At 38.2% G+C, this 25,529-nt stretch overlaps 1 protein-coding gene across 5 annotated transcripts; it reads right to left on the reverse strand.

The window, feature by feature from the left end:
- Positions 1-6,727: 6,727 nt before the first annotated feature.
- On the reverse strand, positions 6,728-13,671 carry LOC145041024 (uncharacterized). 5 transcript variants are annotated; one of them, XM_078988918.1, is made up of 11 exons: positions 13,367-13,671; positions 12,628-12,681; positions 12,460-12,533; positions 11,532-12,362; positions 11,353-11,446; positions 11,144-11,263; positions 10,312-11,058; positions 8,226-10,226; positions 8,083-8,143; positions 7,435-7,577; positions 6,728-7,324 (listed from the first exon to the last, which is right to left on the reverse strand). In XM_078988918.1, the coding sequence occupies exons 1-11, from the start codon at positions 13,440-13,442 to the stop codon at positions 6,954-6,956; spliced, it is 4,572 nt and encodes a 1,523-aa protein (XP_078845044.1). In that variant the 5' UTR covers positions 13,443-13,671; the 3' UTR covers positions 6,728-6,953. The 5 variants fall into 5 exon arrangements, with proteins under 5 accessions (XP_078845044.1, XP_078845043.1, XP_078845042.1 ...); XM_078988917.1 differs by having other exon boundaries at positions 7,435-7,574; positions 8,083-8,140; positions 12,628-12,690; XM_078988916.1 differs by having other exon boundaries at positions 8,083-8,140; positions 12,628-12,690.
- Positions 13,672-25,529: the final 11,858 nt, after the last annotated feature.

Here is a 25,529-nt window from a genome sequence, read left to right on the forward strand (position 1 = left end):
AAAACTGAACCTACCTTCGGTTCTAGTTGCTAGGACTGAAACTTTGGCCCTGATCTCGGATGTTCATAACTTTTACCCGGTTTTCGACTCCTTTCGCGTTTTAAGCCCGTTTTCCATGATTTTAACGTGGGATTTTCACCCAAACTCATATTTTGGCATATAAGGCCCTATATATTCATATTTTAATCACATATTGAGGAAAATATTTATCTAAGAATAATATCTATTGTGTAAGATATTGAATTGAAGTGTTGACTTTTCCATAAAGTAATGACACAAGCTACCTCCCATACCCACTCTATGACCACCTCCAGTCACTATTCACCTCTAGCTAGTCAATTATTTGTCATCTCACACTCTTCCCCAGCAATATATCTTGATCAAAGGCTGGAAAATCCTTATCTCTCCTCCCACCTTATTCACTCTTTCACCAAAAACCAAACCATATCACTCTCTCATTTCCTCTCTCAAAACTCGAGATTTCAAGGGCTGATCTCAAAATTTTCATCTACTTTTGGTAAGTATCTTCATCCTACTCGTAAGTATTCTACACTTCTTCACTCGAATCATAGATTTCTCATACAAATATCGACATATTTGTTCTTAGGATCTTCAAATCTTCAAGCGTCTTCCAAGTGTTCTTGGCTTGGAAACCTCTTTTCTTCAACATTCATCCTAGGGAATCACTCAAGTTGATTTCATACCCCCCACATTTTCATGTTTTATTCAGGTTTTAGGGGGAGAATACAAGTTAAATTACCAAAAACTTAACTAAACTCAAACATCAGCTTTCCACAGGAAAGTTTAGTTCCATTCACGGACTGTTTTGACCAACTTAAACTTAAAATCTTTCAAAATTGTTTAATATGAAAATAATTCAGGTGTATACCTTTAAAATGACTACTTGCACATGTTCACAAGATTTTTCTACAATTTATGGTGATTTTTACAAAATTGTTTATCACTGTAGCTACGATTTCGGACCAGTCTGTGAATATGAACGTTTTCACACAAGTTAGAGACTTTTAAAAATAATAATAATAATTATGAACAAACTAGACACATTTTCCAAACTCTCAGAGTTTACTGATTCAATTTTTGACTTCGTATGATTTTTCTGTGATTTTTCTAAAACAGTGCAGAAAAGATAAATATTAGTTAAACAGATTACAATTTTTATAACACTTTGTAACATGTTGAGCAAAGTGTTTATCTTTAATGACTTCATATTTTACTTGTGTATTCTATTGAATTACACTTATATAACAGAAAAATTACTTACTGAATTGTAAGAGTCATTTATCATTACAAGCAATACTAGGGCGGACCCTATACGTTGAGCATACTAGGGCGGGCCCTAGTACGTTGGGCGTACACCTTGTACACAGGACGTATGCACATGATGTCTAAACTCTATTTGTAGGGTTTTGACCCTATATAAATGTCATTATAACCTCATGTCTCCTTCGTTCTTCAGCCTCCCTCTATGAGAACCACCCCAAGCAAACCCTAAGTGAAAGAGTGCCTTTTGGAGACTATTTAAGTCTTTAGAAGTGTTTTTGAAGGAGATAATGTGGTGTGAAGAGCTTGGAATTTGGGAAGCACCTTGGCTCTGTGATTTTATTCCTTGATGGCAACCTCCAAAAGTTAAAAAGATAACATCTTGATTACTTCATCTTGTAGATCTAGACTTTTGCTCTTTTAAGACACTTTTTGGTCCTAAAGTGGTGATTCTTGAACATGGCATGTTCTTCACCCAATAAGTCGTCCTTTCAGACCTTAGGAAGGGTCTTGAGTCCTAAAAATGCAGTTGTGTTGGTTAGTTTTGCTCCATGCATTCTTTAGAGGGTCTTAAATGCATTAAGATGTCGTACTTTGGAGTATTGGGCACTTAATGGACATGCAAAGTCATAAAGTAGGAAACTTTATGACTCTCTATAGTATTTTAGCCTTAGATCTGGAAGTTGGATGTGAGATCCTAACGCATTAAGCTCTTAATGTCCTTTTGGGAAAACTGGGTGTATACCCTGCGTAGTCTAAGTATGTAGCGCATACTAGGTCGACCTCCCCGACAGTGGTCAATGCTCGAATACGCTCAACATACTTTTGGAGTAGGCCCCGCGTACGCGCCCTGAATTAACTCGGCTGAGTCGAATCAGTTGGGTTGAATCGACTGGGTTAACTCTGTTGACTTGTTGATTTTGATCAGTTTGACTTTGACTTTGACCAAGGGTAACCCAATTTGTCTTGAGGGTATTTTGGGTATCTTGGATTGTGTTTGAGAATTTGTCATTTTGATGGATAAGTGTGACATCCCCAAAATCTCGGCCAGAAAAGACCGATTTTCATTTATGCTTTTAAAATAATTTCAGAGTAAATCCTTTTGATTTGAAAGAGTTGCGGAATTTGTTCCCAAAAACAAAGCGTGATAAAACAATATTTATCAAAACATTTCATCAAGAGAAATGTATTTTCATTATATAATCAAAACTCGGGATGTCATGTTCCGATACAGACCATAAAGCATAAACGATAACATTACAAGTCATTCAACAAATATATACATATACAGACTTGTAAACAAAACAACTTGATGGTTCATCCATCTTATGCCCTTGCGCCACTTCCTGTAATACAAATAAAACTGAGTGGGTCAGGCTTGGGAGCCTGGTGAGCATATAGGGTTTTCAACCCACAATAAATAATTATATTTAATTTCCACCAACCAACAATAATCCGATTACCCATTCCCGTTATTCTCACCTTACGTCCCTAAGACAACTAACATAAGGGACCTAGTCTAAAATATTTCATCAGGGCGACAACACATGCTTCGGGGGTTCCTCAGCAATATAAGTCAAATAAGGCAACCATGAGGGGATGGAATACAGCGAATGAACACCCAAGTTCATTAACACCTACAGGTTATGAGCCTGCTAGCGTTCCACTGGACTGTCTAGAAAAGTCCGTGGTCGTCATCTAAATTCCGCTAGATGACTGGATCAAAACAACATCGAGGCCTCTCATCTGTTTATTACACACCAACTATCTACTCATGTTCTACACAACATATTAGTAGATAAAACATACATTTTTATACATAGTTTCAAAACCTGTATAGCATGCTCAATCAATACATTTTCCACATAACAGATGAGGCACACACACATAACATGTATTTCATAGAGAAATAATCAGATCTATAAGATAGAAGAAAGTGAATATACATTCACACACATAACAACAAAATATACACATAACACGTATTTCGTATAAAATACTTCATAATTATGTAATAGAAGAAAGTAACTACACACTCACTTGATCAGAAGATGATCAGACAGCACTACGGCTTGTAGAAGTAGTATTCTTCGGCAGATCTGGAAGATCTTCACAAAAACCGGACTCCTCGCGAGCAGAGCTTCGGCTCGGGAATCTTACTTCTTGGGATCTTCGGGACCTCGGGACTTGCTTCGGGGCTCGGGAATGATATCGGGGCTTCGGGATAATTCTTGCACGAAAAACGATGCAAAAACGCGAGAAAAAGAGAAGAAATGAGCAAACTACTCGGCTGCCCTCGACACCCTTTTATAGGGGCTGGAAGGTCGATTTACGTTGGGCGTAAATCCTAGTTACACTGGGTGTAACGACGATAAGATCGCTGACCCCCCCCCCCCCCCCTTCGGATAATATCGGAATTTATATATAAATAAAATATCGAAAATATTTAATAAACTTCAAAAATTCATATCTTCCTCATACGAACTCCGTTTTCGACGATCTTTATATCCCCGCGTAGGTGAGATTACGATCTACAACTTTTGTTTAGACTCCGTCGGCTAATTTTGACTTTATTTTTATTATTTATTTTTAGTAGGACGGGACAGGAAAACTCCGTTGTAAAATCATAACTTCTTCATCCAATGTCCGTTTTCGCCTATCTTTTTATCGTTTTACTACAATTAATGAGACCTTCGATTCTCATTTAGATTGTTTCGGCTAAAAACCGCTCGGTCTCAAATCGAGTATTCGGGCTGCATACCGCTAAGTCGAAACTTCGAAAAATCATAACTTCCTCATACGAAGTCAGATTTTTGCGTTCTTTTCATGCACGCTCTCGGTTTAACAAACTCTACGACTTTCGTTTAGATCACTAAGGCTAAATATTGCTCTAATGTAAATTTCACTTTTTACGTCATTCAGCGTTGTCGGTTATGTCACAAAACTTCGACAGGTCATAACTTCTTCGTTATAACTCGGATTTTGGCATTCCTTATATCTCCGGAATCCTTGTTTCGAGCACTACAACTTTATGTAAAGATATTTAGTTTATTTTACACTTAAATTTTGATGCTTATTTTATTCTTAATTAATCAAATCACATAATTAAGCAATTAAGCACAAAACACATAATACTCAAATAATACGCTCTTATTATTTCAAAACGGGTTACAAAGGTTAACCTAGACTACTACATCAACGAAAATGCCTAGCCTGGAAACGCGGGCGTTACAATAAGTATTGGTCAGAGCTAAGATTCGGAGTCGAGACCTCATCAACTATTGTTCAGATTGAGAGGTGAGTCTTCCTCGTTGTACTTACGGGTCGAAGGCACCAAGGTCGGCTATTGTTTTTCAATATTTTTTTATTCTTTTGATTTATTCAAGTTTCTAGTTGTATTTTAATTTAAGTTCATTCTCATAAAAATATAAACATATTCTATAAGAATATCTTTTATGTTAACTTTTTTATCATTCAAATGTTATGTTATGTTATTCTACTCATTCTTAGAGTTGATTGAAAAATGATCTGATATTCGTTCTGGACAAAAACTCAAGCTTTCAAAATTCAAGACTATTAGTTTATGGTTGAAATTCTCATAAAATACCATTATTACAAAATAAAATCGGTTATGATTAAAAATTACATTAGTCTAAAATTGTCTAAAATTGTATCTATTACCACACAATAAATGTTATCCACATTATTATATATATATATATATATATATATATATATATATATATATATATATATATATATATATATATAATTTATTATATAATGAATTATCTAAGACGGTATAACATACGACCAGTCATAAAAAGACACACAGGATATATCACATGAAGCACATAACAACTTGCTCAAACTAACGTACACATTCCTCTAGGAGCATTTTAGCTATCATGTGTCGATAATGAAGTAGCACAAGATGATCTTTCAGAACTTTGGTATAACAAAAACATTACCCTTGATTACGAAACGTAACTTCAGTAAAACTCAAATTGCACTAAAAATGTATTCCCAACAAAAAGACGACGAACTGGGATTATATTTTGACAAAATAGTGAGAACATGAAACATTGTATTTAACGAAAAAGAGAATGTTGTGGTGGAAAAGAAGTGTGTCCTTATCTAAAAATAGAAATTTCATAACCATCACTAACAATGATATTTTTCTTTATAAATCGATTATACTTAAATACGAGGAAAATACCTTGCGATCATATCATATGTGAAGATGCATAGGTGCCTATGTATCAATTTTCGTTAGATGGGTTAAGCAACATAGCTTGCATTGCTTGAGCAAGGTTGATAGGTGTGTAATTAGGCGTTAGGCAAGTAAAGATGGTGTAGACTTATTAGGGGCGAGGTCCTAGATAGGTTAAGCGACATAGCTTGCATTGCCTGAGCAAGGTTGATAGGTGTGTACTTAGGCGTTAGGCAAGTAAAAATGGTGTAGACTTACAAGGGGTGGGGTCCACAATGATGTTGGATATGCGTATATAGGTACAGACCATGGTTGTTGGCCTAATGTCATGGTCAAAAGGGTCCAAAATTGGGTTAGTGGGGCTAGTTTGTTGCAATCCCAACCTGTGGAAGTGTGGTTGTTTCGGTCAGGGATTATCATACAAGAAGAGTTGGTGAGGGGTGAAGTGTTGTAAGATAAGCTAGCATTGATACCGAGCAAAGCTGAAGTGGTGCTAGTGACAATTAGTTTGGATTTTCGAGTCTCTTCAAGAACCAATTTGGGTCATGCTTCTTCGTAAAAGGTTGGTGGGAGATCATATTGTTGATTATGTGTAGCAATGCTATCGTATTGTTCATGAAGGCCGACAATCAATTGAAAGACAAGGAGATGATGAGAGATCGGAGCACCAACATTGGATAGTTGATCTACAAAGGTTTTCAATTCTTAGCAATGGACCGACACACTGGAGAGGCTTTCAAGACCAATGACAGAGCTCTACCTGATTTTCAAGGTAAATAGCCCAAGAGTTCATGTTGTCTTGGAAGATATTTTCCAAGTTTTGAAAATGCTTATTAAGTAAGACATGGAACCAAAGTGCAAGAATGGTTTGAATGTCTTTGGATACATTAAAGAACGATTGTGTTGAGGTGGGACCATGATTCTTTGGCGGAAGCAGTGGTAGTTGCAGCAGCCTCGATGTGTGGCGTGGGCAGGATGATGTCGTCAATCACCTCATATGCTCTAAAGTGGATCTTGAACAGTTAAGACCAAGACGTGTAATTATTGTTTTCCATCTCAAAGGTGATAAGAATCGAAATTTTGATGTTGGAGATTGTGTAAAAAATATTTTTTGTCATGAGGGGGGAGAGGAGAAAAGGGTATAAGGAGAAGACAACCCAGGATTAGTCATTGTTTGACAATGTGGGAATGCGAGGTAGGAAGGCAATCCAAATATGAGTAGTTTGTTCCATATTTTGGTTGAATTCAATTGTATAACAGAATATACAAAAATTATACAAGGTGGCCAATTTGTTACGTTGACTGCTACATCCTACTACCTATACATGCAGTTAACATATGCAACCTAATCTATTTTGTTGGGTGGGTTAATGGATGTGACATGTCGTTGGGTTGTAAATTGGAGAAGAAAAAAACAAACACATAAATACCACAAGAAAGAGAGAAAAAACAAACTCGTTCAATCTTGAATGCGTTGGATCTCTCCCATCATAATACGGTTGCTGGTAACCTTAAACCCAAGCAGAGCTGGATCGATCTGCCTCCCCTTTTTGCCTTTCTTTTTCCCACCACCACCACCAGTTTTGCTATTGTGTCCCTCTGCTGTAGCCTCTGCTGCTGGATCTGCTGCTGCCAAGGGGGGCTTCTTATTATTATTACTAGTATTGTTATGATTGCTTTTAAGCATATCACTGAAAGAAGCCGTCTCTGACACATCACCAGCGTCGCTCAGTGATAATGATAATGATGATGATGATGATGTTCTCCTGAATCGACCCTCCTCTTTCTTAATCTTTCCACCCATTAACATGTTTTCTCTTCCACCTCCACCTGCAATTAAGAAGATGAACAAAAAACAAACCAGATTATTATTATTATTGTTGTTGTTGCTCGCTCATATTCACATAATAATAAGAATAACAACAGTGTCTACCACCTACCTTCATCAAGGCTAAGGCCATCTCTTCCTCTAGATGACACCTCACATAACCCTTCATGGGATGATAATGATGATGATGATGCACGTCCCACCAAGATATTATCAGGAGTAGACCTTTTTGATGCAGGCACCATCCCCCTGCTGCTGCACACACACCATTATTATTATGTTTCCACTTTTTCTCCCTCCCACTTAGGTCAGGTCTTCAGTTCGAATTATCACTACACTACAAACTGCTTCCTAATCCTATCTCAAGAATATCACTTTCCCTAAAACAACACTACACTACATAATAAATAAACATCATTAGCCCAGATACTTGCTTGCATGCATGGATGGACTAAAAATATGATTGATGATATAAAACACATGCCATCCCATATCTTCTTGTATGTTTTTACTTTCTTTTTTCTCTCTTATGCATCATAAAAAGCAAAAAACCAACATGCATCTACAATTACTTTATGCCATTGCCACATCAAATCAAAACACGATCCTACACCAAGCATCTTCATGTTCAGGTCAAGGAAAGAGGATATTGGTGATAATACATACATATATTGCATGTATATACATATAAAAACGATAATAAACAGAAAACTTCTATGAGATGCACAAGCTAACATTTAGAGGTAAATCTTTTTCTTACCTGTCTTTAGCCTCTCCTGCAAAAGACTCATTGTACAAGTTTTTATTCCCACCTTGACCTGCTATCATATAAAAAACACAAGAATAGTAAAGTAAAAGCCAAGGCAACATAATAATACAATGGGAAAACAGATTTAAATTTACCAAAGACAGCAGCAGCACTGGTGCGCCTTCCAACATTATTTGGCATTTCCCCATGGTCACCCTGCTGAAATATTATTCCTTCTTCGGTTTCTGAAGCTACACCCTTACCTTCGCTTTTAAGTAATCTTCTGTTTCCTTCCATATCAAAAAAGCCTCGTTCTATGGCCGCCATGTTGTCAGAGGACTCATTAATGTCAGAAAAGAATGGACTTGCCATTGCTCCTGAACTAGATCTAGCAGTATGCAGACCAATTATTGTCTCATCCACCAGCAGTCCTTGTGATGGGTTGCCTGAGTTAGAGCCATAAGATGCACCAGCAAATGAAGGGTGATTAAGCCCAACTTCTTGATTCATGGAACGATTGGAGTTGGTCCTAAAATAATCCCTATTCTCGAATCGTACCATATTATTACTAGTAGTAGTATTACTCACATCCAATGCTAATGCTTCTTCAGTAGAAGACGATTGAATCTCTGGGGGGTTCTGACTCTGTTGAAGCAGTTCCATAAGCAACCTCTTTGAAGGGTCATCATTGCTTCCAGCAGACATCCACACACTCGGATCTTCAGAAATCCTTCTCACTTCCTTCTGCCTTCCATTATCAATATGTGGCTGCTGTTGTTGAATCCTCGACTCCATCCACTCGTTTGGCATTTGCCCATTGCTTTCAGACCAGGGTGCCTCTGCACCCACACCCATTTGAGAGGGATGGAAGCGGTTCGAGGCTAAGGGATGCTGATTAGCAACACCACCGTGGTGCAACTGAGAATTGAACTCCTGCATATTCTGATTAACTCGACCCATGGAATTAACATCAAGGTTCATTGCAGGACCACCACCTGGCATACGCAACGAGCGCTGCTGAAGTCTCTCTTGCATTGAAAGATGACTCAGCTCATCTGGAGATAGCCTCTGTTGTTGCTGATAAACATCTAAAGGACTGAGGCCACTGGAGTTGACTCGGGGAATCCCACCAGCACTTCTTAGAAACTGAGTGGTTTCATCAACAGGCCCAGGCCAGACAGAACCAAGACGCCTCTCTTCCTCCATCTCCATCCTCTGCCTTAAACCCAAACCCAAAGGCAAAGGCAGCTGCTGCCTTCCCTGAAACTGCTCCTGCTGAAGCATGTGATGTTCCATCTGGCCGTGTTTCGCATGTGCAATGAGCTCCAACAGCTCGTTTGGATGCCCTTGACCTTGACGACCATACTTTGCTTGAATCAGATGCTCTATTGATGACGGATCCACATGTTGTGAACGCTGGTGAAGTTCATTCAAGATCTGATGCTTCAGAAGAATCTGATCAAGTGCATTATTTGATCTTGCAGCATCCGCACGTGATTGTGCTTGTGCTTGTGCTGCACGCATCTGATTTTGGGCCAGCTGTTCAAGAAGCAACTGTCGTGATTGCTGCTCCTTGAGCAGCATTTGCTGTTGATTCAACTGATGCGACTGTAATTGATGCTGCCGATGAAGCTCAATCCGCCTCTGCTGCTGCAACTGCAGTGCCATTAGGTGATCAAGACCTTGCCCAGTTTGTCCGGACAACTGTTTTTGGTTTATAGGAACATGGTCCAGCATTGATTCATTCAAGTGATGTTGAGAGTTGAGCAGATTATGCTGTTGGAGCAGCTGTTGTTGAATTTGGTGAGACCTAAGTTTCTCCGATAAATCAAAGTCATTGGCCTGTTGATCCATGGCATTTCTTCTATAAATATCTGACCATTCATCAGCATCAGGTATTGTGTTGAAAGAAGAGGCCCTCTGACTTGGTAAATTCACAAATTGCTGCTGGATACCACCAGCCAAGTTTGTCTTAGATGGCTGATCATTTCTCAAACTCGACCCTTCTAGCTCAGACCATAGCAATCCAAAGGGGTGCATTTTATTCTCACTACTACTCTGAATGCCAGGTTCGATTAAATCAGATGGAACAGTGTGGTTGTTCATAAATTTTGATGCAGACTCGCTGCTGCCAGGTCTTCCTGGGAAAACAATTTCTGCAACAAGTAAACAACATTAACATTAGAATGCCTTATAAAATCAAAGGTTAGATTGGGTAAGCAGATGGAAAGGGTATATAACCTTCATCGTGGAAGCTTTGACCCTCAGAGTATAAATGCTGCAAAGAGCCTTCATGCTCAGGTATTCTAACTTGAGCATGCTTTCCTGACAAACCATTGAACTCAGACAATTGCCAATGTGGATTATCTGAGGCAGACAAAAAGCCCATTTCAGAAACAGGAGCAGATACAGAGACGACATTAGCATCAAGGTTCCCTTGGAAACCATCAGACGACTTGTCCAAGTTGGGACTTGGATCATTGCTGGTGGTGTAATCATGCCTGGGAATCAAGTGTGGCATAACATGACCTAATTCCATGAAAGGAGCTTCATCTGGTGCATCTGCCACTCGAACTGGTAGATCTGCCCCGAAAAATCCTTGCTCAAACCATGAGATGATGTCTACCCCAAGAAATGGTCCCTGGATCTCCCCTTGAGGATCACGATAGTAAAGACTTAACTCCTCAGGCATGATGCCACTTGTTAACTGTTCGCTTGTATTATCCTGCATATTTCTTGCCCAATATTGCTCAGAAGATGGATCAACAAATACAGAGTTTGAATCATTAACAAGATTTGAATTGGTATCAAACGAAGATGGATGGAAGTTATCCAACGGATGATGCCCCATAGAACCCAAATCTGGACCGTTAAAATTAGAAGCTTTATCATGACAGTGATCATTCGTACTGGTGTTTGACCTTGTTTGCAGTATATATGATTCCATCTGAGGGATTCCTTGCTCTTGATCCCAATTAGCATCTTGCCCTGAAATGTGGTAAAACAATGTTAAGTTCTTCACAGATTAGTGTGACAACCAGTAAAGTTGATGAATAGCTTGTCATTTACTCACCCTCGCTTGTTTTAAATCTTTGACTATCAAAGCGTGAAGCATTTTGATTTTGATCAATTATATTGTCTCCCGAGAGTAGAGTACCATCTTTCCCGTCGGTGGATGTTGAATCCAAGACAACTAATTAAGGATAACATCAAGCTTATTAGATACAGAAAACCCCCAACCTATATGGAAAACACACTTTTCATATCCATAAGCTCCCTTACCTGTAATGTTCTCAGATGACCCGATAATTCTCGATCTATTGGCCACCAACTCACTACCAGTGAGTTTTCCCTTGGATATATCACCAAGGATGGCCTAAGGGCATTGCATGTGCTTATCAAGTTAGCAAGATAGAAATACATAAAAACTTTACTGATGAAAAAAAAAAAAAGGACATTACCTCCTCTTCTGCATCAGGAGCAACAAAAGCAAGAGGTTCCAGTGCAGCTACTTGAGTGATAGAAGGTACTTCCTGAATCTTTTCAGGCATGTTACCAAAAGAAGGGTCGAGTCTCTGTGTGCGGTATATATCAAGAAGCTTTCCCCTTGGGTAGAAAAACATATCCCCAACCCCAGGAGGCTTTCCAGGCACACCCTCGATGGAACCTGGAGATGAAGGCCTTACAGCAACAGTAGCACTAGATCTTCCACGTCCAACAGTAAACCCCATGTTTGGGTTTGAGTTTGAGTTTGAGTTTGATCCCTCGACCCTTCCTTTCTCAACCCCAAATCCAGGTGCAGCCCGAAAGGCACCAGAACTTGCCTCCATTATTCTATGTCGTGGCCTCCATTTATCACGTGATTCGGGAATAGGATCACGCTCAGAGACCACTCTGCCTGCATTTCCTTGAGAGTGAGACTCATCTTCCTTCTCTGCATCTGCTGTCCTCTTCTCCTTTTCTTTTTCATCTGGGCCCCATCTGGATGACCATTTGCTATCACGCCTTGCCTCGTTCCCAGAATTACGGTTACCCACATCAAGCCACTTGTCAGAGGAAGGAGCTCTGTTGTCGGGCGCCACATCAGCACGGCGATCGGTTTTCCTGCGCTCTCTTCTGCTGCCAAGTAATCCTGTTTCTCTTTCTTCTTCACGCCAGCGCCTCCCGCTTTCTGTCTCACTTCCAGACTTCCTCCAATCTTTCTTGTCATCGGATCCTTCCGCACGCCAAGCCTCCTTCAAACCCAAATCAGCAGAACTCCCAAGGGAGAGAGAACTTGGTGCCCGCATTTCCTACAATCATAACAACCAAGGAGATGAGTTTTGTCAACTGTGTATGAATGTAATATTCCAAAACAGAATAACTTTTGATTTGACAAAAAACACCCACCATCTTACTATCGCCTGGTTTAGAATAAAGCCACTGAGGAGACAAGGGAATGCTGTTGTCCAAAGCTGCTTGATCTTTAATTTTATCAAGAAAAATTCAGAAATGGTAAAGTAATGAAAAAATGCAGAAATAGTCTATTACAGTCCACAAACAATGAATGAAATCTACCTTTGGAATCATAACCGATCATCTTGTCTTCACCATTCCCTCCAGAGGCGTCCACTGTCATGACTAATTGCATGTTAAAAAAACAAATGGGGACATAATGTGACGATTTTGCAAAGCAGGAGTTAACATACACATATAACCTCTAGAGACTGAACCATGACTTCTATAACAAGAATAGGATAAATCAAGCAAGATCTATTGCTATCTTTTAGTATAGAAATTAATGAGACAAGTAGCACTCCAACTATACACCACCTCCAGATAGCAAATATAAGTGTTAGATCTACAACATTTGGACGTGCAGAATAACTTTAAGTGGAGAGGGCTAAAAGGCCTGAGCTCACCCAATTCAAAAGAAAAAACATAAAGCCGTCTATTAGGTCCGAACTCAAATATCTACCCAGATAGCTACCACCCATGATTAAAAAAGTGAAATTCATTCTATAAGTGAGGATGAATGCTGGAAATGAAATTCAACTACAATATGAAAGCAGATACGACCAGCAACCGAGTTAAAAACAATTTTAAAGTCAGACAGGTTGCAAGTCCAGATTCGTTTTTCAGCCGTTATGATAAAAGATTGGTAGATAACAGAAATACAGATGCAGTCGAATTGGAGTAGCATCACGTACTCCATTAATTACAAATCAATAAACCCTAACTTAACGTGAACCCAAAACATATAAATCCAGTAAATACAGAAGATGGCAAAAAAAAAGGCCGGGCGATTAGAAATTACCTTTAGAGGTCCAAGAATGATCAGAGGGCTTGGAGGAGAGAAGATCGTCGGGAAGATCAAGCTTGCCTTCAGCCATCGGACGGTCAATGAGAGAGGATCGTTTGGAGATTGAGGGATGAGGAGGTGAAAGAGAGTTGAGAGAGAGAGAGAGAGAGAGAGAGAGAGAGCGATAGCGGATTGAATCGAACGGAAGCTCGAGAGAGATTCGTTGTTAGGGTTTCGAAATCGAAAAACTTCGGTAGACACTGGCAGAGAGCGGATAGCGAGAGAGGAGGAATGGGGCGAGGGTTTGAATGGTGGTAGTAGGAAATCCGGTTTTAATATTCTTACGTCATCAACTATTTTATTTTTCAAGATATTTCAAAACGTTAAAATATTTAATCATATATTATGCAGCTAGAAAAGAGCACCTCGGTTAGATTTGGATCAAACCATCAATACCAGTAGTTAACGATACATGGTTTGGTTAGTTATTTATTGGTGGATGCATTGATGTATTATTCGAAACGTAAAGATCATCTAGTCGATGGAAGTTTGGTTCACCAGACGTTTGTAAGTTGCGATTCTTGTATGGATTGATCCGATCATGAACGTTGTCTTCCATTGAATTGTCTTCTGATTTTGCCTCTTCCATGAAATTGTTCATCTATTGTTGTGGAGATAATGTGGTAGGCAAGGTCGATCCTTAGGGTGTGCAAAATGTACAGTCATACAGGACCCCGAGAAAAGTAGAACCCAATGTTAACCAAATTATATATATTTAATATCTTAATGTATATTATTGTATACAAAATGTAAACATAATTGACGATAGTACGAAGGATGGTTCGACTCTTCTCTTACTTCATTTTAAAAGTTACATTTTTTTGTTTTTATAAGTTTTAGTTTTGCCCCCTCATCTTTAATAAGTAGTTTTTTCTTACGGGACTAGTTTTCAATATATATATATATATATATATATATATATATATATATATATATATATATATATATATATATAGGGTTAGGTTCATTTAAGACCACCTATATTTTGTGAGACCGTGAGACGCATTTTTTGATTTTTTTTTTATTTTTTTTTATTTTTTTTATTTTTTTTAGTTAATTCATATTCCGAAAATAATATTTAAAAAAAGAATTTTTTAATTTTTCCATTTATTTTGCATTTTAAAATTATTTTTAGAATATGTACAGTGTAATATTCTATTTAGAATATTTCACGTATTTTTCAAAAAAAATAGAATTTTTTTTTTATTTTTTTTAGTTAATTCAAGTTCCGAAAATAATATTTAAAAAAAGAATTTTTAGATTTTTCCATTTATTTTGCATTTTAAAATTATTTTTTAGAATATGTCAGTGTAATATTCTATTTAGAATATTTCACGTATTTTTTCAAAAAAAACGGAATTTTTTTTATTTTTTTTTTATTTTTTTAATATTTTTTTTAGTTAATTCAAGTTCCGAAAATAATATTTAAAAAAAGAATTTTTGGATTTTTCCATTTATTTTGCGTTTTAAAATTATTTTTAGATTTGGTCTCACGGTCTAACAAAATTAGAATGGTCTCAAATGAACCTACATCTATATATATATATATATATATATATATATATATATATATATATATATATATATATATATATATATATATATATATATATATATATATATATATATATATATATATATATATATCCTCTAAAATTTTGTAATTTTGCATTTCACCTTTTTAAATAATTTAATTTATATTTTAATTTTTCTTATGACAATTCAACATTCTTAAATTTATTTTGTTATATATATATATATATATATATATATATATATATATATATATATATATATATATATATATATATATATAGCCGTTTACCCGCGCAAAGCGGCGGGCGACAAATAGTTTGTTTCGACAATTAATTTCTTTTCCATGGAGAATGATTGTTTTCAATTCAATCATTACTTTGTTTTAGGAAGCATGTCATATTAAAAATAAAAAAATTCATGAAATGACCAAATTATAGGATGTTGAGTATTTATTTGGATGAAAAAAGATCTGATCAAAACTTTAGAAGAGAAGATTTATAGTACTTTGTTTAAATTTTAATATTATTTTATTAGTGAGTAATTGTACAATTAGCTTAATGATTTGGACATCTTAAAAAAATATTATTATTTTATTCAATCTATTTTTAGAAATAGTGAGATTTGTTTTATAAGATAGTAAATATATATATATATATATGGGCCCATTTTTATGTTTCGTACGAGGCCTTCAAAATCAACGGACTGGCCTGGTGGTAGGAGTGGTCATCCATGGTGAATCCTTCTTGGAGTTTTGTCTGGGTTGCCTCGATGAGATCTTGGACCTCTCGGAGGTATGCGATAAGGGAGAGCAGAACCTTATTAATAATGTGGGAATACATTTTTTTGGTTTTTTTTTTTTTTTTGTTAACGGGACTTGGAGGTTATGTTCCTTATATATCAATGAAAAATTGTTATATGGAATATGGATATTGAGGTGTATATATCTAGTGTATATACGTGGCGATGAAGAGATAACAGATGTTTAAAGATCTTAGTACTTATTGTTTATTTGTTGTGGTGTAACACCTGTGTTTCTGGGCTTGTCATTTTTAGCAATGTGATAGTCTAGGTTAACCTTTGTAACCCGTTTTGAAATAATAGAAGTGTATTATTTGAGTATTATGTGTTTTGTGCTTAATTGCTTAATTATGTGGTTTGATTAATTAAGAATAAAAATAAGCGTCAAAATTTAAGTGTAAAATAAACTTGATATCTTTAGATAATGTTGTACTAGTTGAAACAAGGTTTCCGAAGATATAAAGAATGTCGAAATCCGAGTTATAACGAAGAAGTTATGACCTCTCGAAGTTTCGCGACAGAACCGGCACCGCTGAATAACGTAAAAAGTGAAATTTACGTTAGAGCGATATTTAGCCTTAGTGATCTAAACGAGAATCAAAGATCTCGTTGTTAGTATCAAAGCGATAAAAAGTTATGCGATAACGGACGTCAAACGAAGAAGTTATGAATTTATAACGAAATTTTCTGTCCCGGCCTATTAAAAATAAATAATAAAAATAAAGTCAAAATTAGCCGACGGAGTCTAAACGAAAGTTGTAGAGCGTAGTCTCACCTTCGCGTGGATATAAAGAACGTCGAAAACGGAGTTCGTATGAAGGAGATTTGAATTTTCGAAGTTTATTAAATAATTAATAATTAAATTTAATTATAAAATATGGCCTTATCCGAAGACGAGTCATCGGACTCATCCGGAGTACGCCCCGCGTACAGCGAAGATGTCGACATTCGCACTCGAGGACTTCGGATGACGCATGCGCTTACGATTTCGGAGCAATACGCCCCGCGTACGAGGAGGTTCCAGCCTCCTATAAATAGGATGCAAGGCTGCCGAGTTTCTTTGCTATTTTTCTCCATTATCTCTCCCCTTTTGCCTCGATTTTCGTGCCAGAAATACCCCGAAGCCCCGGTAATATTCCCGAGTCCCGAAGCAAGTCTCGAGATCCCGAAGATCCCGAGAAGTGCGGTTTCTGAGCCGAAGCTCTGCCCGCGAGAAGTTCGATTTTTGTAGAGATCTTCCAGATCTGTTGAGGATTACTACTTTTGCAAGTCGTAGTGTTGTCCGATCATCTTCTGATCAAGTGAGTGTATACTACCTTTTATAAACGCAATAATAATACAAGTATGGTTTGAGTGTATTAAGTATATTGTTGTTTATATGTGTGAATGTGTTGTTACTTTCTCCTAACGTATAATTATGAAGTATTTTTTACGAGATACGTGTTAAGTGTATATTTTGTTGTTATGTGTGTGAATGCTTGTATCTTACAGATCTGATTATTTCTATATGAAATACATGTTATGTGTGTGTGCCTCATCTGTTATATGGAAAATGTATTGATCAAGCATGCTATACAGGTTTTGAAAATATGTATAAAAAAAAGTATGTTTTTATCTACTAATATGTTGGGTAGAACATGGGTAGATAGTTGGTGTGTAATAAACAGATGAGAGGCCTCGTTGTTGTTTTGATCCAGTCATCTAGCGGAATTTAGATGACGACCACGGACTTTTCTAGACAGTCCAGTGGAACTCTAGCAGGCTCATAACCTATAGGTGTTAATGAACTTGGGTGCTCATTCGCTGTATTCCATCCCCCTCATGGCTGCCTTATTTAACTTATATTGCTGAGGAACCCCCGAAGCATGTGTTGTCACCCCGATGAAAATATTCTTAGATTAGGTCCCTTGTGTTAGTTATTTTAGGGACATAAAGTGAGAATAACGGAAATGGGTAACTGGGTTATTGTTGGTTGATAATAATTAATTTAATTATTTATTGTGGGTTGAAAACCCTATATGCTCACCAGGCTCCCAAACCTGACCCACTCAGTTTTATTTGTATTACAGGAAGTGGCGCAAGGGCGTAAGATGGATGAACCATCAAGTTGTTTTGTTTACAAGTCTGTATACGTATATATTTGTTGAATGACTTGTAATGTTATCGTTTATGCTTATTGGTCTGTATCGGAACATGACACCCCGAGTTTTGATTATATAATGAAAATACATTTCTTTTATGAAATGCTTTGGTAAACATTGTTTTATCATGTTTTGTTTTTGGGAACAAATTCCGCAACTCTTTCAAATCAAAAGGATTTACTCTGAAATTATATTAAAAGCATAAATGAAAATCGGTCTTTTTTGGCCGAGATTTTGAGGATGTCACATGTGGTGGTGACTCTTGGTGAGTCTAATAATGGTTCCTATGCTAGTCTATGAGGTAGCATATTTTTTATAATTCTCAACACTGTAATGTGGAAAGTGAAAGGGCCAAGATAATATAAACAACGTCCAATAGTATGGAAGGATAGATAACATTACATAATATTGACACAAATTATGTTTTCTTTTGCATACGTAAGAGCAAAGGCTTCAAAGATACATACTTACGCAAAATGCAAAAAAAAAATGTAACGACCCGTCTCTGGTATGTTGCTTTTATAGAATTTATTTTTTTGAAGTTTGTAGAGGAACTCGTCGAGTAGGGTTGCGTTTTTGATCAGCTTATAGATCGGCAACTCGTCGAGTCCATATTCGGGACTCGGCGAGTCGGCCTGCCAGGTAGAAACCCTAAATCCCCGGGTTTGCACCCTATTTAAACCACCTTATCAGCCCCAAACTCGCCTCTTTCATCCCCAAAACGTTATCTAAGCAAACCCTAATCATCTCATTGAGTTTTTGAGCATTCTTGGTGTAATTGTTGAAGTTTTGAAGAGGAGAAGAATGGCTAAATCCAAAGAAGAAGAAGAAGATCCAAGTCCTTGCTCCCATCTCAGAGTACTTTGAGGTAATGATCAGTTTCTTCCCGTTTTGTTGATAGGTTCCCCTTTATAAGCATATTTAGCCCATTCTTTAGCTTGTTCATAGTAGAGAAATCATATTGGATGGATTAGCTTTCGAATCTAGCCATGTTTCAGTTCCAAAAACGTAGATCTATCAACTTTATGGAGCCATTTTGCATGATAGCCCTAGATCTACTCTTCCAAGTGTCTTTCTAGCCTTTATACCCTTTTGTATGCTTTTGTACACGTAAAGTTGGGAACTTTACGTGGTTAACCAGCCTTAGGAGCTCAGATCTATATATTGTATGCACTGGTTTTGAGCAGAATCGAGTTTTTAGAAGTTGCATGCATAAGACTCGGCGAGTCGTTCTTCGGACTCGGCGAGTTGAGTCGCGAGTCCCCGATTCTTCCCCTTTGAGTGATTCCGAGTGGGGACCAGTGAGTAGTGTATGGACTCAGTGAGTTAGAGGTTAGACTCAACAATGGAGGGACTCGACGAGTTGTTCATACAACTCGGCGAGTCCAAGGCAATCTTCTTATGATTCAAGAACAACTCGTCGAGTTGTTCATACAACTCGGCGAGTCGGATGCAGATGGCCTGAGTGTTGATATAGAATGGGAACTCATCGAGTGTATGCCATACTCGACGAGTAGCAGCGAGTAGGGTTGAGAAATGAGAGTAGGGACTCGGCGAGTTGGCGGCCCAACTCGGCGAGTCAGGTCAACTGTAAAGTTGACTTTGACCAGGAGAGTTGACTTTAGCCAGGGGTAAAAGAGTCATTTTACCCCAATACAGTTATTAGTATTTGATTGAGTGTATTTGTGGAATTGTAGCCGGGGAGACACCGGAGCAGCAGCAGATAGTTCCCGGAGCCACACACTCAGCAGCCAGATCACGAGGTAAGTTTCCTTTCAGTAGGAACGGGTCTAAGGCCACAATGCCGACCCGTTTAGCTAGTAGTAGTTTCCGGACTTCGGTCCGATGCAGATTTTAGTATGTTTGATGCCTTCGTGGCTCAGACAGGATTTTATGTTATGTGTTTCGGGTTACAGCCCGATGTAGTATGCTATCTATGTGCTCATGTTAGTTGATATGCTTATGTGATGCTATGTTCAGTATGTTCCGGACTTCTGTCCGATGCAGTCAGTTCTGGACTTCGGTCCGATGCAGTTAGTTCCGGACTTTGGTCCGATGCAGGAGGCAAGGCCTCAGTAGTTCCGGATTTCGATCTGATGCAGAGGGCAAGGCCCTGGTTAGTTCCGGACTTTGGTCCGATGCAGTTTCCGAACTTCGGTCCGATGCAGTGGGCAAGGCCCAGTATGTGTTTATATGTATTATATGGTATGTGGTAGTTTGGGGGAGCTCACTAAGCTTCATTCTTACAGTTTCAGTTTTGGTTTCAGGTACTTCCGCAAGCAAAAGGAAGAGCTCGGGTTGATGGCATCGCACACACCACAACTTCAATTGTCCTGGGAGTTGTTTTGTTTTTCATAGATGTGATTGATACAGTCTTGATACAGTTTACTCATAACACTTTACTTTTGTTTGTGAGATATTGACGTACGAGTTTACCTTATGATTTTATCATGGTGTTTTAGTAATTATTAAACAAAAATTTTTGGGTCGTATTTTGGGATGTTTTAAAAAATGGTTCTTTTAAACCCTTGGGACGGTTCCATAATCGTCACTATAGCTACTTATATGGGTGTTCGTCTTTTGGAAGGGCGGCGATGGTGTTCTTTAATTGAATGATCAGGGTGGATGTTTGTTCATGCAAGGTGTTGATGTTGTTTAACAGCTTGATGACGTCATCTTTTGTCTGCAATATTATTTTCTCCATATTGACGTAGTTGTTGTAGCTTGGTTTGGTGTTCATTTCACCTATGATGTTGTCCTTGGTAGCTTGCTCTTCCGACCACTCCTCTTCTAGGTTGTCCAGTGCCAGCCTTTTGCATTCCAGTTGATGGATCAAATGTTCCAGTATGTTTTCCATTTTGTGAGGCTTCATTTTTCTGCAACGTGTCAATTAGATTGGAAATGTGAGGGACAGTGAAGGGGTTGTTTGGGTTGAAAATGTGAGGGATAATGAAGGGTTAGTGTTGTTTTTAAATAGAGCGATGGGTATGAGGAGGTTTAATATGGTTGTTGTGGGATAGTTAATGTATGCATCAGAAACGAAGCGTTGGAGTGATAGGTTCCATAGGTGGTATACTTGTATTTAATGTAGTCGTATATAGAGTATGCATATGATTTGTTGTGTCAGCAATCTATATTTTAGTATTAATGTGTATGTGTATGAAGGGACGTTTTGTAAAATGGTGATACTTTGTAGAGATAATTAACGATTTTAATCCTAAAACTGCATAATCTAGCAGTTAAGATTTAAGTTACTTTGAAAATGTATATTTATGTGAGAATTTAAGAATCAATTTTCAGCCATTTTTCTAATTAAAAATAGCAACATAAGCACCTAGATATCTCTTGTTGTCCATTTGCATTTAGAAAAATTCAAATAACGTAAACAAATAAATATTCCAAAAAACGAATGGATATAGATATTTATTGTTTTTGAGTTGAAATTGAACGTAGAGGAGCTATTTAGATGCATATGAATATAGTGGTGTTTTAAGTGGAAAATATGTGTTGAAAATTTAGTTTTCAAATTCTAAAATAATAATAATAATAATAATAATAATAATAACTTATATGAAGGCATGCGACATCAAGTTTTATGAAAATACCAAACACTATTTTTTGTCATACGAGATGTGGGATCAAAAGCATACCATATAAAGACTGTATGCATGTAAATTTTTTGTTATGTATTAATTTGAAGTGACAGTCTTGTAAAGTGGTTATACTTTCTATATTGTAAAGTGGTTATACTTTCTTTATCGTTGTATTAATGTGAATGGATGGTTTTGGAAAATGACGATTGTTTACAAAAAAGAAGAAAAATAAATATTGGAAAAAACCGAATGGACATACATACTTATTACTTTTGAGTTGCAATTGAAGGTAGAGGAGTTTTGTAAGTTTTTTTCTTGCTTATAGGGAATATAATACCATAAGTATTTAATTATAAATAAATGTAGTAGATTAAACATCAAAAGCATGCCACATAGCAGTCTATCAAAACTAAAAACACTATTGTTTGTCATATGACATTTAGGGACAAAAGCATACAACATAAGGGTTTACCAAAACACAAAATACTATTGTTTAGTCTTGGGTTTGAGCGAAATGAAAGTGTAGATGTCAATAGTCGTCGATTGGGTTGATCATGTTGCATCTATTTAACTGTCAGACTGTTTGCGTAATTTCCATGATGAAGTGTCATTTGTATATGTAACACCCAAAGTTTGGAAGGCCAAGAAAGGAAAGGAAACCCTAAGTTTAGGGGGCGACTCGTCAAGTCCAAGGAGGAACTCGGCGAGTCTGAGCGGGATCCAGGTTCAGGAGTTAGTGACCGACTCGGTGAGTCGGTTATGGGGACTCCGCGAGTCTGGTCTGAACGAGGAAAACCCTAATCCCGGGAGTTGTATCCTATTTAAAGGGTGTTATGTCCCTCCCTCAACCTCCATATCATCCTAGAGAACCTGTAAAGCCTAGATTTCGTGTGAGTTTCCATCATTTGAGAGAAATAGCTTTGGAGGAAGGAAACTTTGGAAAGGAACTTGAAGATCAAAAAGGTTGCTTCAAAGGGGGGGGGGGGTAGATCCGGGATCTACTTCAGTTTGTGTTCATCTTGGAGGTAATAAGCTGCTATCTTCCCTCCTTTGCATCTAGATCTACTTTTGTTATGAGATTTGGGGGTTTTATGGTTGTTTGAGACCCAATTCGAGTTTGGGGCCTAGATATGTCGTTGACACTTCAGATCTAGTGTTGGGATGGTCCAATATGTCATAAAGCATCAGAAGATGAGTAGTTGGTGAAGCCCTTTTGTCCTTAAACCTAGCCCTAGAGTGTTTTGAACCTAGATCTCTTTAGTTATACGTAAAGTTTGCAACTTTATGTGAGGATTAAGCTTTGGGAGTATGGATCTATGAGTTGGAGCCCCAACATGGCTCGAAAAGCCACTGTATGGATTAAGAACTGATGCAACTCGATGAGTCACATGGGTAGACTCGGCGAGTTGGATGAAGTTGGGAAAGAACTTGGCGAGTTGGAAGAACAACTCGGCGAGTCTGTTGAAGATTGCCTTGGACTCGGCGAGTCTGTTATTGGACTCGGCGAGTCAAGTCGCGAAACCCCAAACCCTTTCGAGTTAAGACTCGGATCAATGAGTTGAGTGGGGACTTAGTGAATTGGATAGGTCAGGACTCGGAAATCGGTGAACTCGGCGAGTCAGTAGGCTGACTCGACGAGTAAGGTTGACCTGGAAGGGTGACCTTGACCAGGACTTTGACGTTGACCAGAGTTGACTTGGTTGACTTTCGGGGGATAGTTAGACTAAATGTTGCATTGATATGGTAGCTCGGGGAGCTAGTGGAGCAGGAGTTCAAAGAGTTGCCGAGCAGCAGCTAGAGGGGTTTTCAGCAAGTTTAACAAGTGCAGGTGAGTTTCCTTTTGTGTGAATGGGTCTAAGGCCACAATGTCGGCCCATGTAGATACAAGTAGGAAGACCCGAGGGTTAGCCCTAGGCCCAATATGCTAGTATGATATTCAGGACGAGGTCCAATGATAGCGGGCGGGTGCCCAAGGAATGGTTTATATGCTAGCTTATACTTGTTGTCTGTGTGATACATGTATGTGCATGGTAGGGAGGTGAGTGTGGGTGAGGTCCCGTATCTCACCAATAGCAGAGTGTGGATGGTGTTCCACATCTCATTAGCAGTAGAACAAGGGTGAGGCCCAAGTTAGGGAAATAGTGAGTGTGGTATGGTCCCGTATCTACTATCAGTAAGGGCGTGGACGGTGTTCCATGACTCATCAGTAGTAGGACAAGGGCGAGGCCCAAGATAGGCGAGGCCTCAGGATAGGATTTGTGAGTATATGTTAGCTTATGTGTTGTTATATGCTTATGTGCTATTATATGTTAGCGGGCGGGGCCCAGTGACATGTGAGGCCTAAGTTAGATAGATTTGTATCCGAGCGGGGCTCGAAGCCAGGCGGGGCCTGGAGCGGCGGGGCCGTTATAGCGGGCGAGGCCCAAGGTAGGAGGCGAGGCCCAAAATTGCAGGCGTGGCCCAGTATGTGCAGTATGTGGTTATGTATGGTATGTGGTAGGGTGGGGAAATCACTAAGCTTCGTGCTTATAGTTTTCAGTTTTGGTTTCAGGTACTTCCGGTAGCGGAGGGAAGAGCTCGGGGTGATCGCATGGCACACACCATAGATTAGATAGCCTAGGAATGTTTTACTCTGATAACGAACATGTGTTTTGGAAATTAATACTCTGTTTATGTTTTGGATTGATGATTTTGCTTTAAGTAATGTTTTATTAGAAGAATTTTTTAGTCTTGAATTTTGGGTCGTTACGGTATATTTGTAAAAAGAAATTACGCGATGCAATATTATATGCATATAGAAAACATATGTATATACCTGGGGCTTTGTATGATAGTGTTATTCTACCGTGTGATGTATGCGGAGTTGATGAGGGATCAATGTAGGTATCATTTGGGATTAATGTATTTCAGACGAGATGGAGGTTTAAGGTGTCCTTAGAGGATCAATTGTGATATGGTTTCATAATCAACAAGACGATCATAAAACACGATACTAAAGTACTCTACCATATTTTCATATTGGATAAACTTTTATCTTCCTGCCTATTTGATTATTCTTATTCGTTCTTCCATTCATTGAAACTTTTCAATGATTTAGAATTATACTTAATACATAGCATACAATATGGTCATCAGGCCCTGTCCGGTAAGCATACGGGTACATAACACATGAAAGAGTCACACATGCAACTAGAATACTAACATTGCATAATCATGGGTTGGAATTGGTGCCTTCTACCCGCTAAACCCAATGAGGAAACTCACCTCGCACTGCAGAAATCTCATAGAAAGAATCTCTGGATGTTGGCCAGCAAGAACCCCCGCACTATGAATCACAAGATAATTATCCATCAATAATCGTATCCAACCTACACTAAGTGTCCTAATTAGGGTAAAAGACATTTTCCCCTCTCCATAACTTGGCCCAAGGCCAAGGCCCAATCCAACAATCTAAAGTTCCAATCCTAATTAGCCACCCAATGCCCAAATCATTGCTTAATTCTCTAAATTGGGCCTAAATCCCATAGCAGGCCTCCTTAAATAAATATCAGACCAAAATCAGATGGCCCAATAGGTCCCAAAACAACTAGGCCCAAAAGATGGCCCAAACCGAAGCCCAAACACTGAAATCCCATCCTGTTGAGTATGTGAGGCGTACTCAGCTTGTACGCTAAGCGTATTGGCTTAAGGGCTTATACGTTACATGCACAGGCTTGTACGCCTAACGTACTCCTCTATTTAGCCCAAATTCAATTTAATTCTTAATCCGCTAAGACATTATCACACCCCCGAACCAGACGGCGGAAAAGTCCGGGGGCTTGTGCGTGACTTCATCTTGAAATATCATTACAGTGAATATAATTGAAAGATAACATCATCATCATCACACATGTAATATTACAACATTCATTGTTTACATCGAGTATTGTATTTGAATATTACAGGCCAAAATAGTAAGAGTATGATGAAACAAAATATAACACAATATCCATTAGTTTGTTTCGTTCATCCTGCTTCAACGGTTTCCTAAGAATACAAGTTATTTTGAAA

The sequence above is a fragment of the Lactuca saligna genome, chromosome 4, assembly GCF_052625555.1.
Source record: "Lactuca saligna cultivar CGN05327 chromosome 4, ASM5262555v1, whole genome shotgun sequence".
In the NCBI taxonomy this organism is placed as follows: domain Eukaryota; kingdom Viridiplantae; phylum Streptophyta; class Magnoliopsida; order Asterales; family Asteraceae; genus Lactuca; species Lactuca saligna.

Coding starts and splice junctions, on each gene's coding strand:
- LOC145041024 (XM_078988913.1), bottom strand. CDS start 13,442: ATGGCTGAAGGCAAGCTTGATCTTCCCGACGATCTTCTCTCCTCCAAG. Junction 12,691..13,366: donor TCATTCTTGGACCTCTAAAG/GTAATTTCTAAT, acceptor ACATGCAATTAG/TCATGACAGTGGACGCCTCT. Junction 7,578..8,082: donor GCAGGAGAGGCTAAAGACAG/GTAAGAAAAAGA, acceptor GTGTGTGTGCAG/CAGCAGGGGGATGGTGCCTG.